This window comes from Penaeus chinensis, chromosome 39 (assembly GCF_019202785.1).
Source record: "Penaeus chinensis breed Huanghai No. 1 chromosome 39, ASM1920278v2, whole genome shotgun sequence".
Lineage (NCBI taxonomy): Eukaryota > Metazoa > Arthropoda > Malacostraca > Decapoda > Penaeidae > Penaeus > Penaeus chinensis.
In genome coordinates this window covers 10,664,193-10,683,097 of record NC_061857.1, presented here as the reverse complement: position 1 = coordinate 10,683,097, position 18,905 = coordinate 10,664,193, and the positions used below count along the sequence as shown (strand labels likewise).

The 18,905-nt window shown below is 38.2% G+C and overlaps 2 protein-coding genes across 11 annotated transcripts in view; one reads left to right on the top strand and one right to left on the bottom strand.

Annotated features, from left to right (window-relative positions):
* LOC125046714 overlaps positions 1-6,669 on the bottom strand; it is a 13,127-nt gene extending 6,458 nt beyond the window's left edge. The window contains exons 1-3 of one of the 3 annotated variants that reach the window (XM_047644605.1): positions 6,537-6,648; positions 1,515-1,699; positions 1-1,035 (exon numbers count right to left, since the gene is read on the bottom strand). The exon at positions 1-1,035 is cut by the window's left edge and continues 1,456 nt beyond it. In XM_047644605.1, coding sequence (XP_047500561.1) covers positions 1-994 — 994 coding nt within the window. In that variant the 5' untranslated portion in view covers positions 995-1,035; positions 1,515-1,699; positions 6,537-6,648. Of the gene's footprint in view, positions 1,036-1,514; positions 1,700-6,536 lie in introns of all 3 variants that reach the window. The other 2 variants (XM_047644604.1, XM_047644606.1) reach the window with 2 other exon arrangements.
* A 310-nt stretch (positions 6,670-6,979) lies between these two features.
* LOC125046799 (alpha-ketoglutarate-dependent dioxygenase alkB homolog 7, mitochondrial-like) lies at positions 6,980-16,337 on the top strand. Of its 8 annotated transcripts, none has more exons than XR_007116673.1 (5): positions 6,980-7,600; positions 12,793-12,966; positions 15,036-15,195; positions 15,817-15,940; positions 16,270-16,337. XR_007116673.1 is itself a non-coding variant. In XM_047644747.1 (5 exons), exons 1-4 carry the CDS (start codon positions 7,124-7,126, stop codon positions 15,169-15,171), a joined length of 912 nt encoding a protein of 303 aa, XP_047500703.1. In that variant the 5' UTR covers positions 6,980-7,123; the 3' UTR covers positions 15,172-15,182; positions 16,270-16,337. The 8 variants fall into 8 exon arrangements, 7 of the variants coding, with proteins under 7 accessions (XP_047500703.1, XP_047500701.1, XP_047500702.1 ...); XM_047644747.1 differs by lacking the exon at positions 15,817-15,940 and adding an exon at positions 14,451-14,575 and having other exon boundaries at positions 15,036-15,182; XM_047644745.1 differs by lacking the exon at positions 15,817-15,940 and adding an exon at positions 14,451-14,575.
* The last annotated feature ends 2,568 nt before the right edge of the window (positions 16,338-18,905 follow it).

The following is an 18,905-nucleotide window of genomic DNA, read 5'->3' as shown; positions in this document are numbered from 1 at the left end:
GACTTTCACATGTCATGAGAGCCATAAGGAGCTCAGGGAGGGATTTTACATTTTGCTCTTTACATTCACAGAGCAACACAAATTCATAGTCTTTCAAATGACTCATGGTACTGGTACTTTTGTTTGAGGACCAATCATGGATAATTTTTCTTGTTATTGTTGTTTTGCCTGCTCCTGCCGGGCCTTCTAAAATCATTAAGATATTGCTCTTGTTTGTCTTCTTCAATTTCTTTTCTGCAACCATCAGTAACTCATCATATTTAACCTCAGCATGTTCTTCATTATCTTCTTCACTTTCTTTTAATGTTATTTTCATTTCGGTAAACACATTATCCACATGTATATTTTTTGTATCATCAAAGAGATTAAAAAGAGGTGAAAAGACTGACAACCTACTATATGTATTTTTCAAGTCAGTCACAAAAACACTTTCCCTAACAGTCGTTTCTTTAATATTTATGATGGAGTTTATGTCATGGTCTAGCTCTTGGCACAAGTTTGCATATGTTTCATAATCAATTTGATATTGCTGCACTGCACATGACAGAATCTTTTTCAAGACATCTTGGATCTCCCGCCCTTTCAAAAAACATGTTTCTAAATCTGAGTTAAATTCTTCATGAAATAAAGAATTCCTCATGTTTTTGAAGGTGGTCAAATGATATTCCAAGGTATCTCCTGGAGTTAGCCAAATAGCATCACCTCGACGAGCCAATCCAGAAACATATCCTAGTAATTTATGCATTAGAGTCACATCGAATTTGCTAAGGTCTATGGGCTGTTTCAGAAGATCACGCTCATGTCTACTGAAATATCTAAACTCAGTTTCACGCATACCCTGTTCTCTAAGGGTTACCGCAATGGGTATATGCCATGGATAAGTATAACCCCATTTGAAAACTTGCTCTTGCACAGCCTTTCCTCTTTGCACTATGGCAAACAGTTTGTAGAACATGTAACTAGAGTCTGATATTTGATTCTGATCATTCGCCATTGCTGTTGTCAAAATCCTTGAGCACCTCTAGATTTAAAACTCTGTAAAAGAGAAAGAAAACAAATTAATTTCACCATCATGTGACAGACACTAATTGCCATATCTTAGTGAGTGTACTGTAAAAACAATATCATGGATACTGTATATGCCTTCATGGTATGACAGATAGGATCAATAAATATTAGGATATTATATCAGAATAAAATTTTGAAAATAATGACACTTATCAATCACTTATCACTTATCAATCACTTATAATATTGAAATGTTGGGCGGATAATGTGAATAGAATGGATAAATATACTGTTCCTTTTCTAAACTTTAATTAGAAGAACCTCTATAAAATACATACTGGCACTTTCATTTCAGGTCCAAAACACATAAATACAGAACTATAACTGAAATATTAGGGTTATTTCCTCTTTATAATACGGTACACAACTATATATGCATTGTGGGCACAGTCATCAGCAAGCCCACTAGCCGTTGGCAAGATCAGGTGCCACAACACTGCACTCACAAGATTTCTGTCTGCTCCTGTCCTCTTGGTCTGCTTACTCTCATCCCAGGAGCATCAGCAGGACTTTCCTTGGTGATCACGTTATCCACTTCTCCTTTTCTTTCTTCTTTCTCTGATTCCATCAAGGCTACATTAATTCTTCCTTCAGCTCTGCTGGGCCATCCCACCCAGCCTTTCTGCCTTTCCTGCCAAAATATGAGCTCAAAAGCTCAAGCCTCTCGTCTCCTCTCACTTTCCACTGCTCGTTTTCTCTAGTTTTCTCTAATTTTACCTCAAACAATATTTAGAGTTCAAGAGGTATAACCTAAGGGAAATCTTCCTAACTTAGGCATTCAGACTTAAACAAATAAATTCTAGCATTGCAGGTTTTTGTATTTTGGGAGGAGGAAAGATGGAAGTAATTATCCTTTTCTAATTCTTACTTCTAATTTTAAAAATATATAAAATTAAGGGCCGATTAAGTCATCCTTCTAAATCCTAAATATCAGATTTTTTTGGTTAATGCTTTTAACAGTACTGGAAGTTTTTTTTTTTTTTTTTTTTACTAATTTTATATCAGTCTGCTTTATCTCCATAATTTCTCAGATATACTGTCAACAGCCAGACTTATGGTAGTAGCATTGGAAAGGTATTTTATAAGTAATCCTAACCAAAGGAGACCATTATACACCAGGGAAATGGTTTTCCAGTGGTTGTATGGTAGACAGAATGGTAGTTGAGGGGAACTCGACATTCCATTGAAGCTAGAGTGTGGTGAAGGTCCTATATTGGGGATAAACCTTTATTGTCTTAGAAGGCACTGTAGGCTGTCTTGGGAACATAAGGATGATAATCTACAGGTCTTGTAAACATGGGCACCACTGTGCTATATGCTGGGTCAGAAGGGTCAGGAGGGGCCAGACTACCCTTGTGGTACAAGTCAACAGTTCATTACCAACCATGATTGTGTAGGCACTGAAATGGGTTATTCATGGTGAATTTAATTAATCCTTTTAAACACTGAATTCCATATGATGTAAATGAAGTAACACTGACAAGGGTCTGCATCACTTTGTGTCTTCATGGGGAGACTTGTACTTGTCAGGAGACCATACCTATACCTGAATATACTTGGGTTCAACTTATTATCATATATACTCAAGGGAGTATTAAGTTCTCATTTCAGGCTCTGTGACACTTGCATGTCTAATAACTTTGTTAATTCTGAGATGTGACAGATCTGACAGAAGTTTTTTTTTCTAATTTATTTGCTCTATCATTTGCATATACTATTTTCCTTATAAAAGATGGCTCTGGCTCTTTATGACAGGTTTGATTAATCTGCCCAAACCAAGACTTTTTCGGTCATCCCACAGGCCTCTTCCACCCAGGGTTGTCTCGAACAGAGGCAACCTGGTGGGCAGAAAGGAATCGAGCCAGGTGACTGTATAACCCGAGTTAGGTTTTCGCAGATTGTGCAAGTAACAGTTCCTGTACCTGTCTCACGGTGCAACCATTGGTTGAACACATGGTTCTGCCAACCGTACCCCATGATCCGGCGCAAGGATGTTACAAAAGGCATCAAGACGAGATTCCAAGACACAAGATAGAGTCCAGGTTTCACAACCGTTTAGTAAAACTGGCAGTATCAGGGCCTTGAAGATACAAAGCTTGGTCCTTCTGCACAGGTACTGGCATCTCCAAATACTCTTGTCGAGAGATTTCATGAACTGCACTACCGAGGTATAGAAAGCTCTCTATGACCTCAAGCACATACTGACTGAACAGGATCCCCCAAAATCCTGGATCTTGATCTTGGTCCAGGAGACCTCTAGCCCCAGTGGCTTTGCTTCATTGGTAAATGCATCAAGAGCCGTCACTTGGGTTTCCAGAGATTCAGATAGAATAGCAACATCATCAGCAAAGTCAAGGTCTGTAACCTTGATATTGCCCAGAGTTGGTCCACAGTGACTTTGCACAGTAGCTCTACCCAGTATCCAGTCCATGCAAGTGTTGAAAAGTATTGGTGCAAGAACACAGCCTTGCCTCACACCTGAACTAACAGGGAAGAAACTCGACAGGCCCCCACCACACTTTACAGCACTTTCAGTGCCAGTATACAGACTTGCTATTAATCCAAGAATCCTTGTTAGAATTCCTCTTAGTCTTAGGATTTCCCAGAGTGATTCGCGATGCTAGGAATTAAACGCCTTCTTGAGGTCTTCTTCTTTTATAGGGTTTTAGACTTTTGAAGTCTATATTCCCTGGATCTGTTTTTCTTTGTTCTTCTTTGTTGATTAAAGTTCTTTATATCATATCTATTATTTTTTATCTTTGTAGGATATCTTGAAGTGTCTTAATATGTAGTATTTCTTAGCTGGTGAATGCTCTGCACCTGTTATTAAAAGAGACATATCTGGAGTATTTATTTTTCTTTTTAATGATTCAAATACTTTTATTCTGTGAGTTAAATCTTGGGCATTGGAGTGTTAGATGTTCTATGGTTTCTTCTTCATGTTGGCACCATCTGCATGTTGGGTCTGTCTCCATTTTTACTTTATATAGATGCTGCTTTAGTCTTGTGTGTTTTGTTTCTATACGTGATAAACAGACATCTAGTTTTCTATTTTTTGATCTTGTCCATGGTTAGGTTTGTTATCTTTGATGTAATAGTTTTTTGTATTTAATATTTCTTTCAGTTTTTCTTCCCATGTTTTTCTGTTTTTGTTTTTTATTTCTTGTATCAAATTGTTAATGTCTTTTGCTATGGCAGTAGGATTTGTTATTTTGTGTGCTCTTTTTGCTGCTTGATCTACTATTTCATTGCCACTAATGCCTTTATGTGAAGGGATCCATTGTAATTTGATGTTCTGTTTCTGTTTTGATCATGTGTGTATTGTTTGCTGTATGTTTGTGGTTTTTGGGCCTGTGGTTTACTATCAATTGTAATGCTGAATATGAATCTGTGAAGATTACCGAGTTTGATATTTTATTGTTCTGAATATATTGCAATCCCTGTTCTATTGCGAATAACTCTGTTTCAGTGATATTTGTATTTTTTGGTAGCTTCCAGATTGTAGTAATGTTTGCATTTTGAATAGATATTGCTGCCAAAACTGAATCTGGTTCCTTTATTTTGTACTATATTAGTTGTTATGTTGAGTTTTAATTCTTTACAAGTTTCTGAAGCCCTGTAGATTAATAACCTTTTATCTTTTCTTGGATTATATTCTTTGATATTATTTATTACTGGTTGTTTTAATGGTGTTTTATTTGGTTTCTCTTGTATTTTTGCTAGCTGTATACATTCTATCTTTTTATCTTATTTCTAGTGGAATATTGTTGGTTAATGCATGAAGAGATACTATTGGGGTGGATCTGAAACAACCCATTGTTATCCTTAATGCTAAATTGTGTTTTTTTGCATTTCTATAAATGGATATTCCATATTCTGTTTTAGGTTTGATGTATATATTATAAAATTTGAGTAGTGTTTCCTTATTTGCACCCCATGTGTATGAAGATAGTTTTTTCATAATATCTATTCTTTTTAAAGTTTTATTTTTACATTTTCAATAAGCTCTCTCCAGTTTAGTCTTGGTGCATCAAATCTTAATCCTAAGATCTCATGTTTATTTGTAAAATCCATTTCTCCATCATCTATTTTTATGTTATGAATATTTCTTATTTCTTTATGTGTAAAAACCCATTATTTTACTTTTTGTTAAGTCCCATTCTTTAAGATGTTTTAAAGCTCTTTCTAGATAATTTGTTGCTTCTGTCAGATCTTTATTTAGGGTTATTAAGGTTATATTATCTGCATATATTATTTTATTTATGTTTCTTGGTAATTTTAGGTCTGTTATCATTATATTTAACAATGTTGGGCTTATTGGGGAGCCCTGAGCTACCCCGCTGGTAAGTCCAATTTAATGAAGTACCTGTAATTCCTAAATTCAACATTTTTGTTAATAAAGCATCATGGTTTAAGTGTTGAATGCTTTTTCTAAATCTATACAGGCTAGTAATGCATATTTTTTCCCTTTAATTGCATTATTTGTGTGCGCGTCTATTACTTGTAGAGCATCTGTTGTACTTTTATTAGGTCTAAAGCCTGTGAGGTCTTCATCTAATTTGTTCTTTATTTCTAGCCACCAATTTAATCTCTGTTATTATATTTTTGAAAAATTTTCCCAGAGTTGTTATTCTACTTATAAATCTATAGGATTTTGTTTCTGATGGGTTTTTGCCAGTTTTATTTAATGGATTTATTATGACATTTTTGAATTCTTGTGGATATGCTCCTTCATTCCAGTAATTGTTAATTTCTTTAAATATTTTCTCTGTTATTTTTTCTGGAGCATATTTATAAAATTCTTAAGGAATTTCGTCTGGGCCATAGGCTTTATTTCTTTTAGTATTTCTTATGACTGAAGTCAATTCATTAATCTTTATTTCTTTATTTAATTCTATATTATTTGGGAGATTTAATAATCTATCTCTCTCTTAGTCTGTCAATATTTTCTTGGGACTCTTATTTACTGCATTTTCATATTCTTTTTTGAATTGTGTTAGTTTTTTGGGCATTTCTGATACTGGGAGATCATTCTCTATTGGTGGAAAATTAGTTTTAGTGGTTTTCCCTGTTATTTTTTTTTAAAGAAATTCCAGATATTTTTTTTTTTTTTTTTTTTGAGGAGTGTAGCCATCTATGCGGAAAAAAACAATCAAACAAGTACTCACAGTGGGCATAGCACGTGTCTACACGTCGTACCCGTCGGCAAGGGGTTAATTGGGAATCATAAATCATTTCATTTTGAGTTCCAGGCTTTTTTCCTGGTTCTGGATTAAGTTCAGTATCCATTAATATTCTTACGTTCACTGCCCTCGAAGTTTAAAGTTATATAGGATGTTTACTCCCTGAAGGTTCGGACGGTTCTCACAGGGTACTCTGGAATATTTTGTCCTCCACGAAGGTTCACGCCTCCTCTTACTCTGACTCCTCTGACTGGACACGTTGTGACAGAACGCGAAGGAACTTACATGTTTCGTACCTCAAGGCCCTCCTTCTTGACATAAGCCGCGGGCAACCCAAGTCCGAACTCACGACGGCGCTCTCCGACTCAAGCGCCAGGGTACGGTCTAGTGTTGCCTTTCATTCACCTGTTGATTTGAATGAGATATCTGGCATTACGAGGATAATATACTTAGCCATCTTATTTTTACTGTATATATTATTAGTTTATTGTTTTATATATATATCACTGAATTTAGTATATTATTGTATATACTATAATATTGTATGTAACTGTATATAGTACATTATCGTATATCATTGTATATAAAGTATATTATTGTATATAGTATATTATTGTATATATAGTACATTATTGTATATATAGTACAATATTGCATAAAGTATATCATTGTATATATTAATTCCTGAAAACTGAACACAAGGGGGGAGGGAGTGGGATCCCCCCCATCCGATCAGCTGATTTTTGTTTTGATTCTCGAGGAAAGGTCATGCGTTAGTCCCTTCAAAAGAACTCTTAATCAATCAGAATTCCGAAGAAACAAGAGCAAAACGAAGGGAGCGGGGATAAGTAGACTTCCAGCATCTGCTCTAAATGTGTAATGCGTTATCGATGTCTATAAATAGTGCAACGACGTCCAAAATGAAGCGGATTCTTGGTAGACTCTCATACGTGTCGGAGGTTGGCAGAAAAAGAATTAATACTATTCGTGATCATAATTCTTCTGTGAAAACTCTTCGTCCTACATCCTCTCGCGAAGAGTATGCACAGTCTGCTCTTGCGCAGCGGAATATTTTTAGCTTTATGTCCAAAGAGCAGTTGCAAACTCCACCCGCTCCATTGCAAATTCGGCGCTACGCCTCCAACTTGTCACAGGAGAATTGCAACTCCGGGAGGCTTCTAGAGTACTTGCACTTCCACCAGGAGACCAGTGTGGAAACCCGAGAAGCTGTCTCGTCATCCTTTGTAGTTCTGAGAGACTTTGTTACGGAAGAAGAGGAAAAAACGCTCTTAAAAGAAGTTGAACCACATTTGAAGAGACTGCATTATGAACACGACCACTGGGATGATGTAAGGAATTGGAATCTGCAGATTACACATTAAGAGATATTTAATTTTCCTGTTGTATGCATATACATGTATATGTAAAATGGTGAATATTATTAGGCATGGTAGATCACTGATACATGATTAACAGAAAATTGAAAAAAGAATATTGTATCAAAGAGAGCAATGTTATGTGACTATAAATTAATATAAAACATGATGCATACTTGTAGTAACAGAAATATTGAATCTTGGAATATGATTTTGAATTTGATTTATTTTTGGTTCAAGAACATAAGGAACAGTTATATATATATTAAGTGTGTGTCTGCATACAGTAGCATGTTGTCTTTAGGTGTGATTTAATAGCACACAAAGTATAACTTTTTACTTTTTACGATAAATAATAAGATAAACACTTGGTTTTATAATTAAATTGTGATTTTCTGATTACATAATTTGTTATTTTGTGTTTTTATATGTTTTCTTATTTATTCTTTCTTTTATGGGGTTTTAGACTATAGCCTTGTCTAAATCACCTGGAGCCTTTCCCTCTGATTTATATGTAATGAGTTATGCTTGATTTTCTAGAAATGTCTTCATGCGTCTCAGGATATAGTACCTTTTAGTTGGTGATAGATCTGAACATGTCATTTAAAAGATTGAATTAGGACTAATGATTAGTTAATGATTAGGGGAAATTTATAATCTTTCTTGGCCCCTAAATATGTAATCCCATTGCCTCTTATGCCTTTATTTGTGGGCTGTGTTGTAATATTTTCTCTTTGCAATTTGTTGATGCTTGCATTAGTATTAGTCTTTGAATTTCATATATCAACTGCTTGTTTGTTTTTTGTTTGTGATTCTCTTCTTTAATAAGAGCAGGGATGTTTTTAAATTAGTGAGAGTTACTGCTTTTTTTATTTTATTATTTTGAATATATATTAGGCCTTACTTTGTAGTGTATAATTCAGCTTCCAAAATATATGTTTTTGATGGAAATGTCCATAATATAGTGAGACTTTTTATCTTCTATGTAGACTGTAGCTGATGTTGTATTTGTCTTTTGTATTTTTGATTAATCTGCGAATATTTTTTGTTGTACACACACACGCACACCCACACCCACACCCACACCCACACCCACACCCACACCCACACACCCACACACCCACACACCCACACCCACACACACACACCCACCCACCCACCCACCACCCACACCCACACCCACACCCACACACACACACACACACACACACACACACACACACACACACACACACACACACACACACACACACACACCAATAAAATTGTGTGTGCTTAGATATATTTTACCAAGGTGGTAATGGGCTGATATTTGGTGAAGGCCTTATATTTATTTTCAGGTTTAATTGTATATTTTTAATGCTTTTACTCTAAGTAGCTAAAAGACTTTCTGATTTGTCCAAGGTTACATTCTAATATTTGTTTAGTTGTCAAAAGTTTTATTTGCATTATTTGTGTCTAGAATATCGTCATTGTTCTGTGTTCTGTGGGAGAGTGGGAAGAAAAGTGGTAGGGGGAACAAATATGTTGATTCCATATTTCAAGGATTTTCATTTTTGTCTCTCTTTTAGCTCTCCAAGTTGTCATTGACAGTTTATTATTATTATGTCTATTCCATTTAAATATTCAGTTTCTAAAATTAGTAGGGTTTCTCTAATATATTTTAAGCTGAGGGTTTTGTGATACAGTTACAAAAACCTTTGTTTTCATTTGTAAAATACATTGCTTTACTTTTTGCTAGATTCATCTTCAGTTCCATTTATTTGCTCCATTGTTTGTTTGCTTTAAGCCTACTTTTATATAGATTGTTTAACACCTCGTTAAGATTTTCATTAACTATTTTCATTGTAATGTCATCTGCATACATCACTTTGTTTTTACTTTGCTAAAGTTAGGTCATTCATTATTATATTTAAAAAATGCAGGGCTTAAAGATGAAGGAGACCTTATTTTTCGTCACTATTTGATAGGCATTGTTCTGTTAAAAGTCTAAATTCCTTGTAAACAGGGTTCCTATTGTACTTAATTTTGCTGCTTTTATGAAAAACTGTTGTATGCATATGTGGTCAAATAATCAGGTATTAAATCCTATTCAGTCTTCATCAAACTTTGAAGTCATTTTAACCATTAGTTTATTCTTTTTGTAACTAATTTCAAAAAGTTTTAAGTGGGACGGAATTCTGCAAATACATATGGACGATTTTACTTAATTTGTGGCTTTCTTAGTGAGTTCACTAGTGACTTTAATTCTTTTGCCCCCTAGGTCAGGTATCACCCCTACCTTGGACCTCAGCCCTTGCCTTAACTAATTTTGCATGGTCTTTTCTTCACTCCCTTTTCTTTCCTTCTCTTCTTCACCATCTCCTTCTGTCCACTTCCTAAGGTGTAAGAGCCATGCTAAAAGGATGAAAGGCTGGCTTTGTGTCAATCATGAATGGCCTCCAGGAGCCATAGTCAAGGTAATCCCTTGTTTAATTGTCAAGCCCTTACCCCTCACTGAGACCCTAAGGGTAGACCATTTCCTCTCCACATTTATTTCAGGCTCACCATCTCCAATAATGAAGATGTTTTAGCCTTATTAGGGGCATTAAGGCAACTAGCCTATCTAAATTTGATTTCAGTGGTTTCCTGACCCCTGCCTCTCCTTTGACCACGGCAACGACTGATACTCATACCCCTTCCTCAGTGTTGCAGTCAACCCTGTCCTTTCCAAATTATCCACCCAGGTCATTCCTCATCCTTCAGAATGCACCCCCTTCCTTTCTCCCAACTTCCTCCACTCCATCTACTACACAGTTTTCTTCATTGTCTACCCTCACTCCCCTTATTAATATTCTTCATCCTTATTGTCCTCCTCCCAACTGTACTACCTCTCGCCATACCACACCATCTTCCTCATGCCCCTGTCTTTCTACTGCTTCTACTGAGCGTGCTTCTTGTCTGGCCTCACATGGTGAATCTGAAAACTACCTCAGATTTGAGCTTGTAGGCAGGGCAGCTCCTATAAACTACATTATAGGAACCATTGGCACACATAGAGGGCAGCAGGCTGTGGAGCAACAAGTGTTTGGTTGGGTGGCCAAAAAGGCAACACTTGTGACAGTGATAGGGAAGAAGTCGATATGGTCAGAAAGGGTAGGACACTCTACCAATATAAACCTGATGAGGCGAGGTCGTCTATGGATAAGGATAAGATAGATCTGGGAAGCTGAGTCTCGCCCGGGCTATGCCCATGAGAGGAGCCCATCCTGTGTCGACTAATGCCGACTCGCTAACGTGTGTCAGCTGGTGCTGACTCGCTGAGCCTAGTCCTTACCCGCCGAGGTGCCCAGTCACAGCAGTAACCTCCAGGCGACAATTGCAACTTCTCGCGCCTGGGCGGGGCGCGAACCGCCGACACGTTACCACTGTACTACCCACTGTACTACCCCGGAGGCTATGTTTATGGAAGCTAATCTTGGCAATATTGGTGTAGGACTTACGTTGGCCTCTGGGAGGAATAGTGTAGCACTGGACTGGCACTGTATCATAGTCGATGAGGTATGCGAGCAAGGCATTTTCAGTCTGACCATTCCTTGTCATAGACAGGACAATCGGTGAGTGAGACGGAAACAGTTTCGGTACAAGTGTTCTTCCTTATATGCATTGATACTCTCCATTTGATTAACTTGCTATTAACCCGCCATTCCTCTTGTACTAAGCCCTGCCTTATCCTATGTTCTCCCATTTTACCCTTTTTCACTACCATACTGTCTTAAAGTGCTGTATGATCTTTGACATTTAACTCATTTTGTTACAATCATCCACCCCTCTTTTTTACACCTTTGACTTAGTACTTTATGACTTCTGATGTCTAGCACATTTATTTATTTTAATAATTGACCATTTGATATTAATAACTATAACAATGAATGTACTTTGTTATGAGTATTTAAACCAAACAAAATATTTATGCACAATCCCCCTCTCCCCCATTATATTTAAGTGCTCATAGTCCCCAAAACTTTATTCACAAAACAAGGCCGATGGCTTCATACATTCAGTATGAATAAGATTAAGAAACTCAGTAAATTAAAACACGCACACGCACACACACACGCGCGAGCACACACGCACACACGCAAGCACACACGCACACACGCAAGCACACACGCACACACGCAAGCACACACGCACACACGCAAGCACACACGCACACACGCAAGCACACACGCACACACGCAAGCACACACGCACACACGCACACACGCAAGCACACACGCACACACACACGCACACACGCACACACGCACACACGCACACACGCACACACACACACACACACACACACACACACACACACACACACACACACACACACACACACACACACACTGTGAGGCCTATGCTACCAGCACCCTTCCAAAATAGCTCATTGTTTACCTTACCTGTTTCTCGCATAACCCTCTGACAACAGGCTTTCCTTATGGCCACACGTTGCCGATACTGCCCCTCCGCTACTACTGCCATACATATGACACTATGAACTTATACATATATCTTAATACAATAACACTACATCCTACATGCCAAGCTTTCTTTTTAACACAACACTGGATGCAGCATCCGCAGGCCTTCCGCCTTGTGACGTCGCCTGCGAGCGACAGTCAGACAGCCTGCAGCACACTCACCGGGCCGAACATGTGTCCGTTAGTTGTACCATTCCTTTCCCATAATAAAGCCGCTGCTACTGATCATGGAGTCTGCTACACCTTCACCTCTACCCCAAAATTACTGCATCGTGTCCGACGCGACTTTATGTGCACACGACCACCCATGGGCCTCGTTACACACCCAACAGACACACAAACATAAACACGCACACTCAACAAATATACACACAACACGACACACAAACAACAAATAACAATTACACGACATAAACAACAACCACAATTTACATTTACGTTCACATGTATACACACATACACTCATAACTTGCGCTCTTTTCCTACGTATACTGTAATCAGAAAGGATTTTTTTTTTTCATATTAATTTATTTCTATTTTACAGACGTAGAAAAGAGCCAATGGAATGCACAGCAGTAATTTCCCTTCTTGCTGTTTGTTATGGTTCCATAAAGAAACACGAGCTTTATTCGGCCTTTATTATTCTCTTCTTCGAAGGCAATACATGGCTTTCGAGAAACAGAGAGGTCCAAGTGGGGGAAAGCCTCGTCAAAGATCCTGGCCAAGTTGCAAGAATTTGCTTTTCCTAACCAAGATGAAAAGTTGGCTCTGGTGCACATCCTGGATCTAGCCAAGACTGGAGTGATTAAGCCTCATGTCGACAGCATCAGGGTAAGAAAGTGTCATCTCATCATCTCTCCCGCATGCCGTGGCAAAGAATGAATGTGAGGGATTGCCGTGAAGTGCGAGTAATGAGGGTCCGTCCGGGAGCTTGATTTAAACCCGTTGACAGCAGTGGGACACGGAGGCCTATGCATTCCCAACCCATGGTGATTTTAGCAGATAAATTTTGTTTAAACAGCTTCGCAAGTAGTGCATAGTCACAAAAAAAGTGTCAGTTATTAGACATATCTAACCTCACCTTTTTACCCGTTATTTTTAATTAGTTGTAGTATTGTTAAAATGTCATAATGCCGGTGCTAATGGATGTATTTTTTTTTAAATCCCCGTAAATTTAAGGGATGTGTTAAGCGCTCGTGGAGCAACTAAAAGGATATGTGTGTGGGTGCGTGCGTGCGTGCGTGCGTGCGTGCGTGCCTTATGATCCAGTGGTTGAAGCACTGGGCTCCTGTCCTCGTGGTCTTGAGTTGGAAAAGAAAGGAAACGTATGTTCAATTGAAGCACAAATCACGAAAATTTCGATGGTTATATTTAAATTACAAACCTGTTTGAAATTAAAAAAAAAAAAAAATAGGATACTTGTGCCGGAATAATGCTTATTTAAGAGAAACGAAAACACACAAAGCATTTTTCTTTTATCTGACGTGAGAAAAAAAAAAGTAAAAAAATAAAATAAAAACTAAGAAAATGCTTTCAGTCAAAATTATTTGTATCTAGAATCCTCCAGCTGCGTAATCCTTCGTAGCTTATTCTGTGCGTCAAATTGTCATGTTTTGACGTAGGTTCTTTTTCCGCTGGTGTGCAGGTGGCATAATACAAGGGCTCGGTTTCGGAAGCTGCGAGCGCACCCTAGGCGTTATTTATTCCTTTTGTCAGATATTTCATGTTACTTGACTGCACAGTGGATGCCCATAGTACATACCATATGGTGGAGGCATGCACGCGTAATACATTAGGCCATTTTAATATTTTTTTTTAATGAAAAGTAAAGTCACATGTGTTCATATATGTCAAAGTTATTGAGTGGTTGAGGTGGATGGGGAAGGATCTTCATGTTCGATATGGCGCTGTTTAACAACCCAACATCATCTGTTTGTTAGCTTTTATTATTTCCATTTTCGTAGCTGCTTCGACAAAACGTGCCCGATTGCTTAGCTCTGAATGGGTTTGGATCATCCAGTATTCATCACTGAGTCAGGGAGGTAAATCAACATGCGGCGGCATTAGCGAATAACAATGCATCGACAAAACGTCAGTGACGAAAAAGTGATAGGACGAATACATGTATCTACATATACATACATACATATTTATATATAAATATGTATACATATACTTGTATATGGATATACATAAACATACATATATCTACATATGCTTGCATATATATTCATATACGCATATACACGTACACACACACACACAAAATGCTCGTACGAATGTATACTATTCAGTCACACCCCTTCTACTTTCAGTTTTGTGGCAACACTATCTGTGGCCTGTGTCTGCTTAGTGATGCAGTTATGAGATTAGTGAATGTGGAAGACAAGACACAAATAGTAGACATCATGCTCTGGCGGCGATCGCTTTACCTTATGAAGTAAGTTTAAGGTTTTGTGGAAATGTACGGTGTTTTGCTTACACACATACATACATTATATAGATAGATAGATAGATATTTAGATAGATAGATTGATTGATTGATTGATAGATTTTGTTTCCCCCTCAAGGACGGGGCATGGCACTTGCAGGGGACTAGGGGCATTTGAGAACGAAGAAAATTAATCCAATTACAGACTGCCAAAATAATTTATAAATTAAGAACTTTTATACTTGTATTAATTGTCTGATTTTTAATTAGAGTAGTAAGGACTAGAGGATTCCCTAAAAAAATGCCCAGTTCAAGACACAGCAAGACACAGCCAGAGACAAATGAGTGAAGAGAGAGAGAGAGAGAGAAAGAGAAAGAGAAAGAGAGACAGAGAAAAGGGGGGGGGGGGGGGGGGTAGAGGGAGGAACGACCTCGTATCTTCATATTCATGCGTCCCTCTCTTCGCCAGGGACGCATCTCGATACAACTACACTCACGAGGTCCTGGGAGAGAAGGAATCCTATTTCGGTTCAGTGCCAGTGCCAAGGGAAAGGAGGATCTCTATCATGTGCCGCAATTACCCGAGAGAGGAGGATGTGTCCTAATATGGGAGAAGGTAATGAGAAGAGGTATGTGTTTTCTTTATTTTATTTATGGAGATGGGGTTCTTAGGATAAACTTCTTCAGAATACCCTTTCCACTATTTCTGGTTTTAAGAATGCAAATTGCTTAACACCAGACTAAGGTTGCATGAAAACGGATTGTAGGAATGCACGTTTGATGGAAACAGATTGTAAGATTGCCCGTTGTTTGAAAATAGGTTTTAAGAATTCATTTTGCAGTTATAATGGGTGTAGAATTATTGCCTTTTGAAATAAGTTCCTGTCACTTTTTAATTTCATTCCGACTGTTTTAGAAGCCCTATAGAATGTTAAAGTGTCACAATGTGTTATTCTCATAATTATCAAAATATAAAAAGTTATATGCATTTACTGTATTCCTTTCTGCCTCGGAGGCTTTTAATTTGCAACCCCTTACTTTGCAAGAGATATCAGAGAAAATCCAGATACGACTTGTACAATGCGAATAATGTATATCTTCCATGTAATAGCGATTTGCAATTGGTTGCGATATAAGTTAGGGCAGGAAGTAAAACTTGGCATATCATTTAGGTCCCTAGTTTAGAATGCCTTTTCGCCGTGCGCCGTCCACGTCACGATGTTTTGCCAAATAACCAAAATTGTTTATAGATTCTTCCACACGTCAAGACCGCTCTCTGGAATACACGACGATGGGTCTTGGACGGTGCATCTGAAAGTGGCCAATTCGTGACTCACTGAACTTCTTGTGATTTCAGAGATTCGGCCACACAAGGTTAATAGACAGTTACTTCTCATTTCTGTTGTTTGCTATGAAAACAACAGTACAGGAAATGTACTGACCGTCTTGTATAGATTAACTGCAAACTGAAAAGGGTGTTGGTGAGGAATAATCAGAACATCAAAATCCTGCCTATGTAATTGTAAGATTGTGTGTGTGTATGTGTGTGTGTGTGTGTGTGTGTGTGTGTGTGTGTGTGTGTGTGTGTGTGTGTGTGTGTGTGTGTGTGTGTGTGTGTGTGTGTGTGTACACGCATTGTGAAAAAAAAACAAAAAAACAAAAACTCTGGATCTGACATTAACATCATAATTGTTCTGTTTCAGAATAGGGATCCAGTCGACATGTATAGCAGAGATGTAAGCATTTGTTAAAAATAAATGTATGTTCACTTTTCACTTTTTTATTTTCCTCTCTTTTTTATTGGGAAGTTCCAATGTAGGTCAAGGAGATTGTTGAATGAAATCTGAATAATTTTTCAAATTCTGGTGGAAAATTCAACGAGTATTTTCTTGTTTATGCAATTCCGCAAAATATATTTAACTTACTAGAGCAAAATCCCAACAAGGAGATCAGACGATGAACTAAATATATATATAAACTCACATGTGTATGCATATGGCACGCACACACAAACTCTCTCTCTTCCCTCACTCCCTTCCCCTCCCCTTCTCTCTCTCTCTCACTTTCTCTCTCACCTTCCCTCACTCCCCCTTCTCTCTCTTCTCTCTCTCACCTTCCCTCACTCCCTCCTCTCTCTTTTCTCTCTCTCTCTGTCTATCTATCTATCTCCTACTTCTCTATCCCTCTCCCTCCCTTCCCTTCCACTATCTCTCTTTAACTTCCTAAACCTCCTGAAAAAAAAAAACGCCCAAAAAAAAATTAATCAATAAATAAAAACACGACCTCGCATCCTTCAAAATCTTGACTCCGCCCCTTTAAAATTTGACGGGTTGGGAATCTTGTATGCCATGAGAATCGGCCTTTCCGTTGCCATGGTCAAGCCGACGTCGGGAGGCCCACAATCGCCGGCAACAGGTCGTCGGATATTTGCCCGTTTCCTGAACATATGTTGGAGATGGAGGAACGGTGGAGGAGGCTGTGGTAATGTTGATATTGTTCCGCTAAAAAGAGTGTGTATTTGTGTGTTACTATTCTTGTCAATTTTGTTATCAATAGCGTAAATGTTATGAGTTATTACCATCTCCATTGGTACCAACATTATTATTATCCTCTTTCTCAATGTGTGTGTGAATGTGTGTGTGCGTGTGTGTGTGTATGTGTATGTGTGTGTGTGTGTGTGTGTGTGTGTGTGTGTGTGTGTGTGTGTGTGTGTGTGTGTGTGTGTGTGTGTGTGTGTGTGTGTGTGTGCATACATCTGTACATAGACATATATATATAAAATGTTGTGTATATATATGTATATATATACAGTATATATGTAGGCTATGTATTTATACACATATATGTACCACCATGTAACACCATATTCCAACACCATAAATCCCTACTACTACTGGTCGTGCCCGGCGGTCTTGGTCTCCTGCGGTGTGTGCTTCCTCCTCAGACCCACCCTCGGATTTCGAAGCAGGAGAGAAATGACCTAGTGTGGCGAACTGAGGAGAGGAGAGTGGGGAGGGGAGAGGGGATGGGTGAGGAGGAGATGGGAGGTGAGAGGAGGAGGGGTGAAGGAAGAGAGGAAAGATATGAGGAGAGAGGGGTGGAGAGGTTGAGGAAAGGGGTTAGGAGAGGGGAAGTGATGTGTGTGTGTGTGTGTGTGTGTGTGTGTGTGTGTGTGTGTGTGTGTGTGTGTGTGTGTGTGTGTGTGTGTGTGTGTGTGTGTGTGTGGTAGTAGTAGTACCTATGCATATATTTATCAATACATGTATAGACATATCTCTATTCCTATTTACCCCCTCCCCCCCTGCACCTGCAAGCCAGCGTTATCATAGATTCCAATTTGTGATGGATACCTTCATATTTCCGTTGGTGATCTCAAATTGTGCAATACCTTTAATGTGCAACATCTTTGGATAAATCAAACTGACCCAGACATATTTCTTCAGTCTAATTCAGGCCACGATAATCCGGACTGCAAATACCATTTCATTGATCCTCAGCTCTGCAATGTCCTCCGGCTGTCTTAAAAATGTGATATCTATTATAAGTCTAAATATCACCAGAATCCCTCTCTATCTCGATACATTCATAGACCAATGCTTACTGAACTTGAATTTTGATATCTTGCCTTTCTGTGAAACCAATTTAACTACAGATATACAATATATCTTTAATGTACCTAATTACAATGCATACACTAACAATTTATCCCGCAAAAGAGGGGGGGGGGGGTCTTGTATGTGAGGAAGTGCCATGATTCACAACTTTGGCCAGAGTTAACTATTATGGAGTATTGCTTGGCAACTCTTTTTTTATAGACATTAAAAGTCAAGAGGTGAATCTGGTGGTCGGCGTCGTTTACAGACGACCTCATACGGATTATAATGATGAAATGAAAGACATAACAGAAGTAAATAGTGAAGAAAACAACACTATCATTACAGGTAATTTTAATGTAGACTTACTCAAGAATGTATCAGATGCTAATGTTCAAGACTTCGCAGCCCTATCCAATTCAAAATTGTTTTTTACGTCTGTCATCAAACCTACACGAGTCAGTCCCACGTCAGCTACTCACTGACTCACATTTGGACCATGTGTAACAGGCGGTGTCATCCACACAACTATCTCTGACCATTTCCCCATTTTTTCAACCTTCAAAACCCGACTTAATCGGGAAACAAGGAAGGAAATAAATACAACCTTTTGAGATTTTAACGAAGGAATAATTGGCCAGTTTGGGGATTCCGTAAAAGATGTATGCTGATATTTAGTTTTCTGTTCCAATGACCCTAATATTGTTTACGATAACTTTAGCACAATTTTTCTTCCCTCACTCCCC

What these genes read in the sequence shown, in the direction of transcription:
- LOC125046799 (XM_047644744.1), top strand. Translation starts at nt 7,124, where the DNA reads ATGTGTAATGCGTTATCGATGTCTATAAATAGTGCAACGACGTCCAAA. An exon ending in AACACGACCACTGGGATGAT is followed by an intron (nt 7,601 to 12,792) that starts GTAAGGAATTGG and finishes TCTTCTTCGAAG; the next exon opens with GCAATACATGGCTTTCGAGA. An exon ending in CTCATGTCGACAGCATCAGG is followed by an intron (nt 12,967 to 15,035) that starts GTAAGAAAGTGT and finishes TCTCTTCGCCAG; the next exon opens with GGACGCATCTCGATACAACT.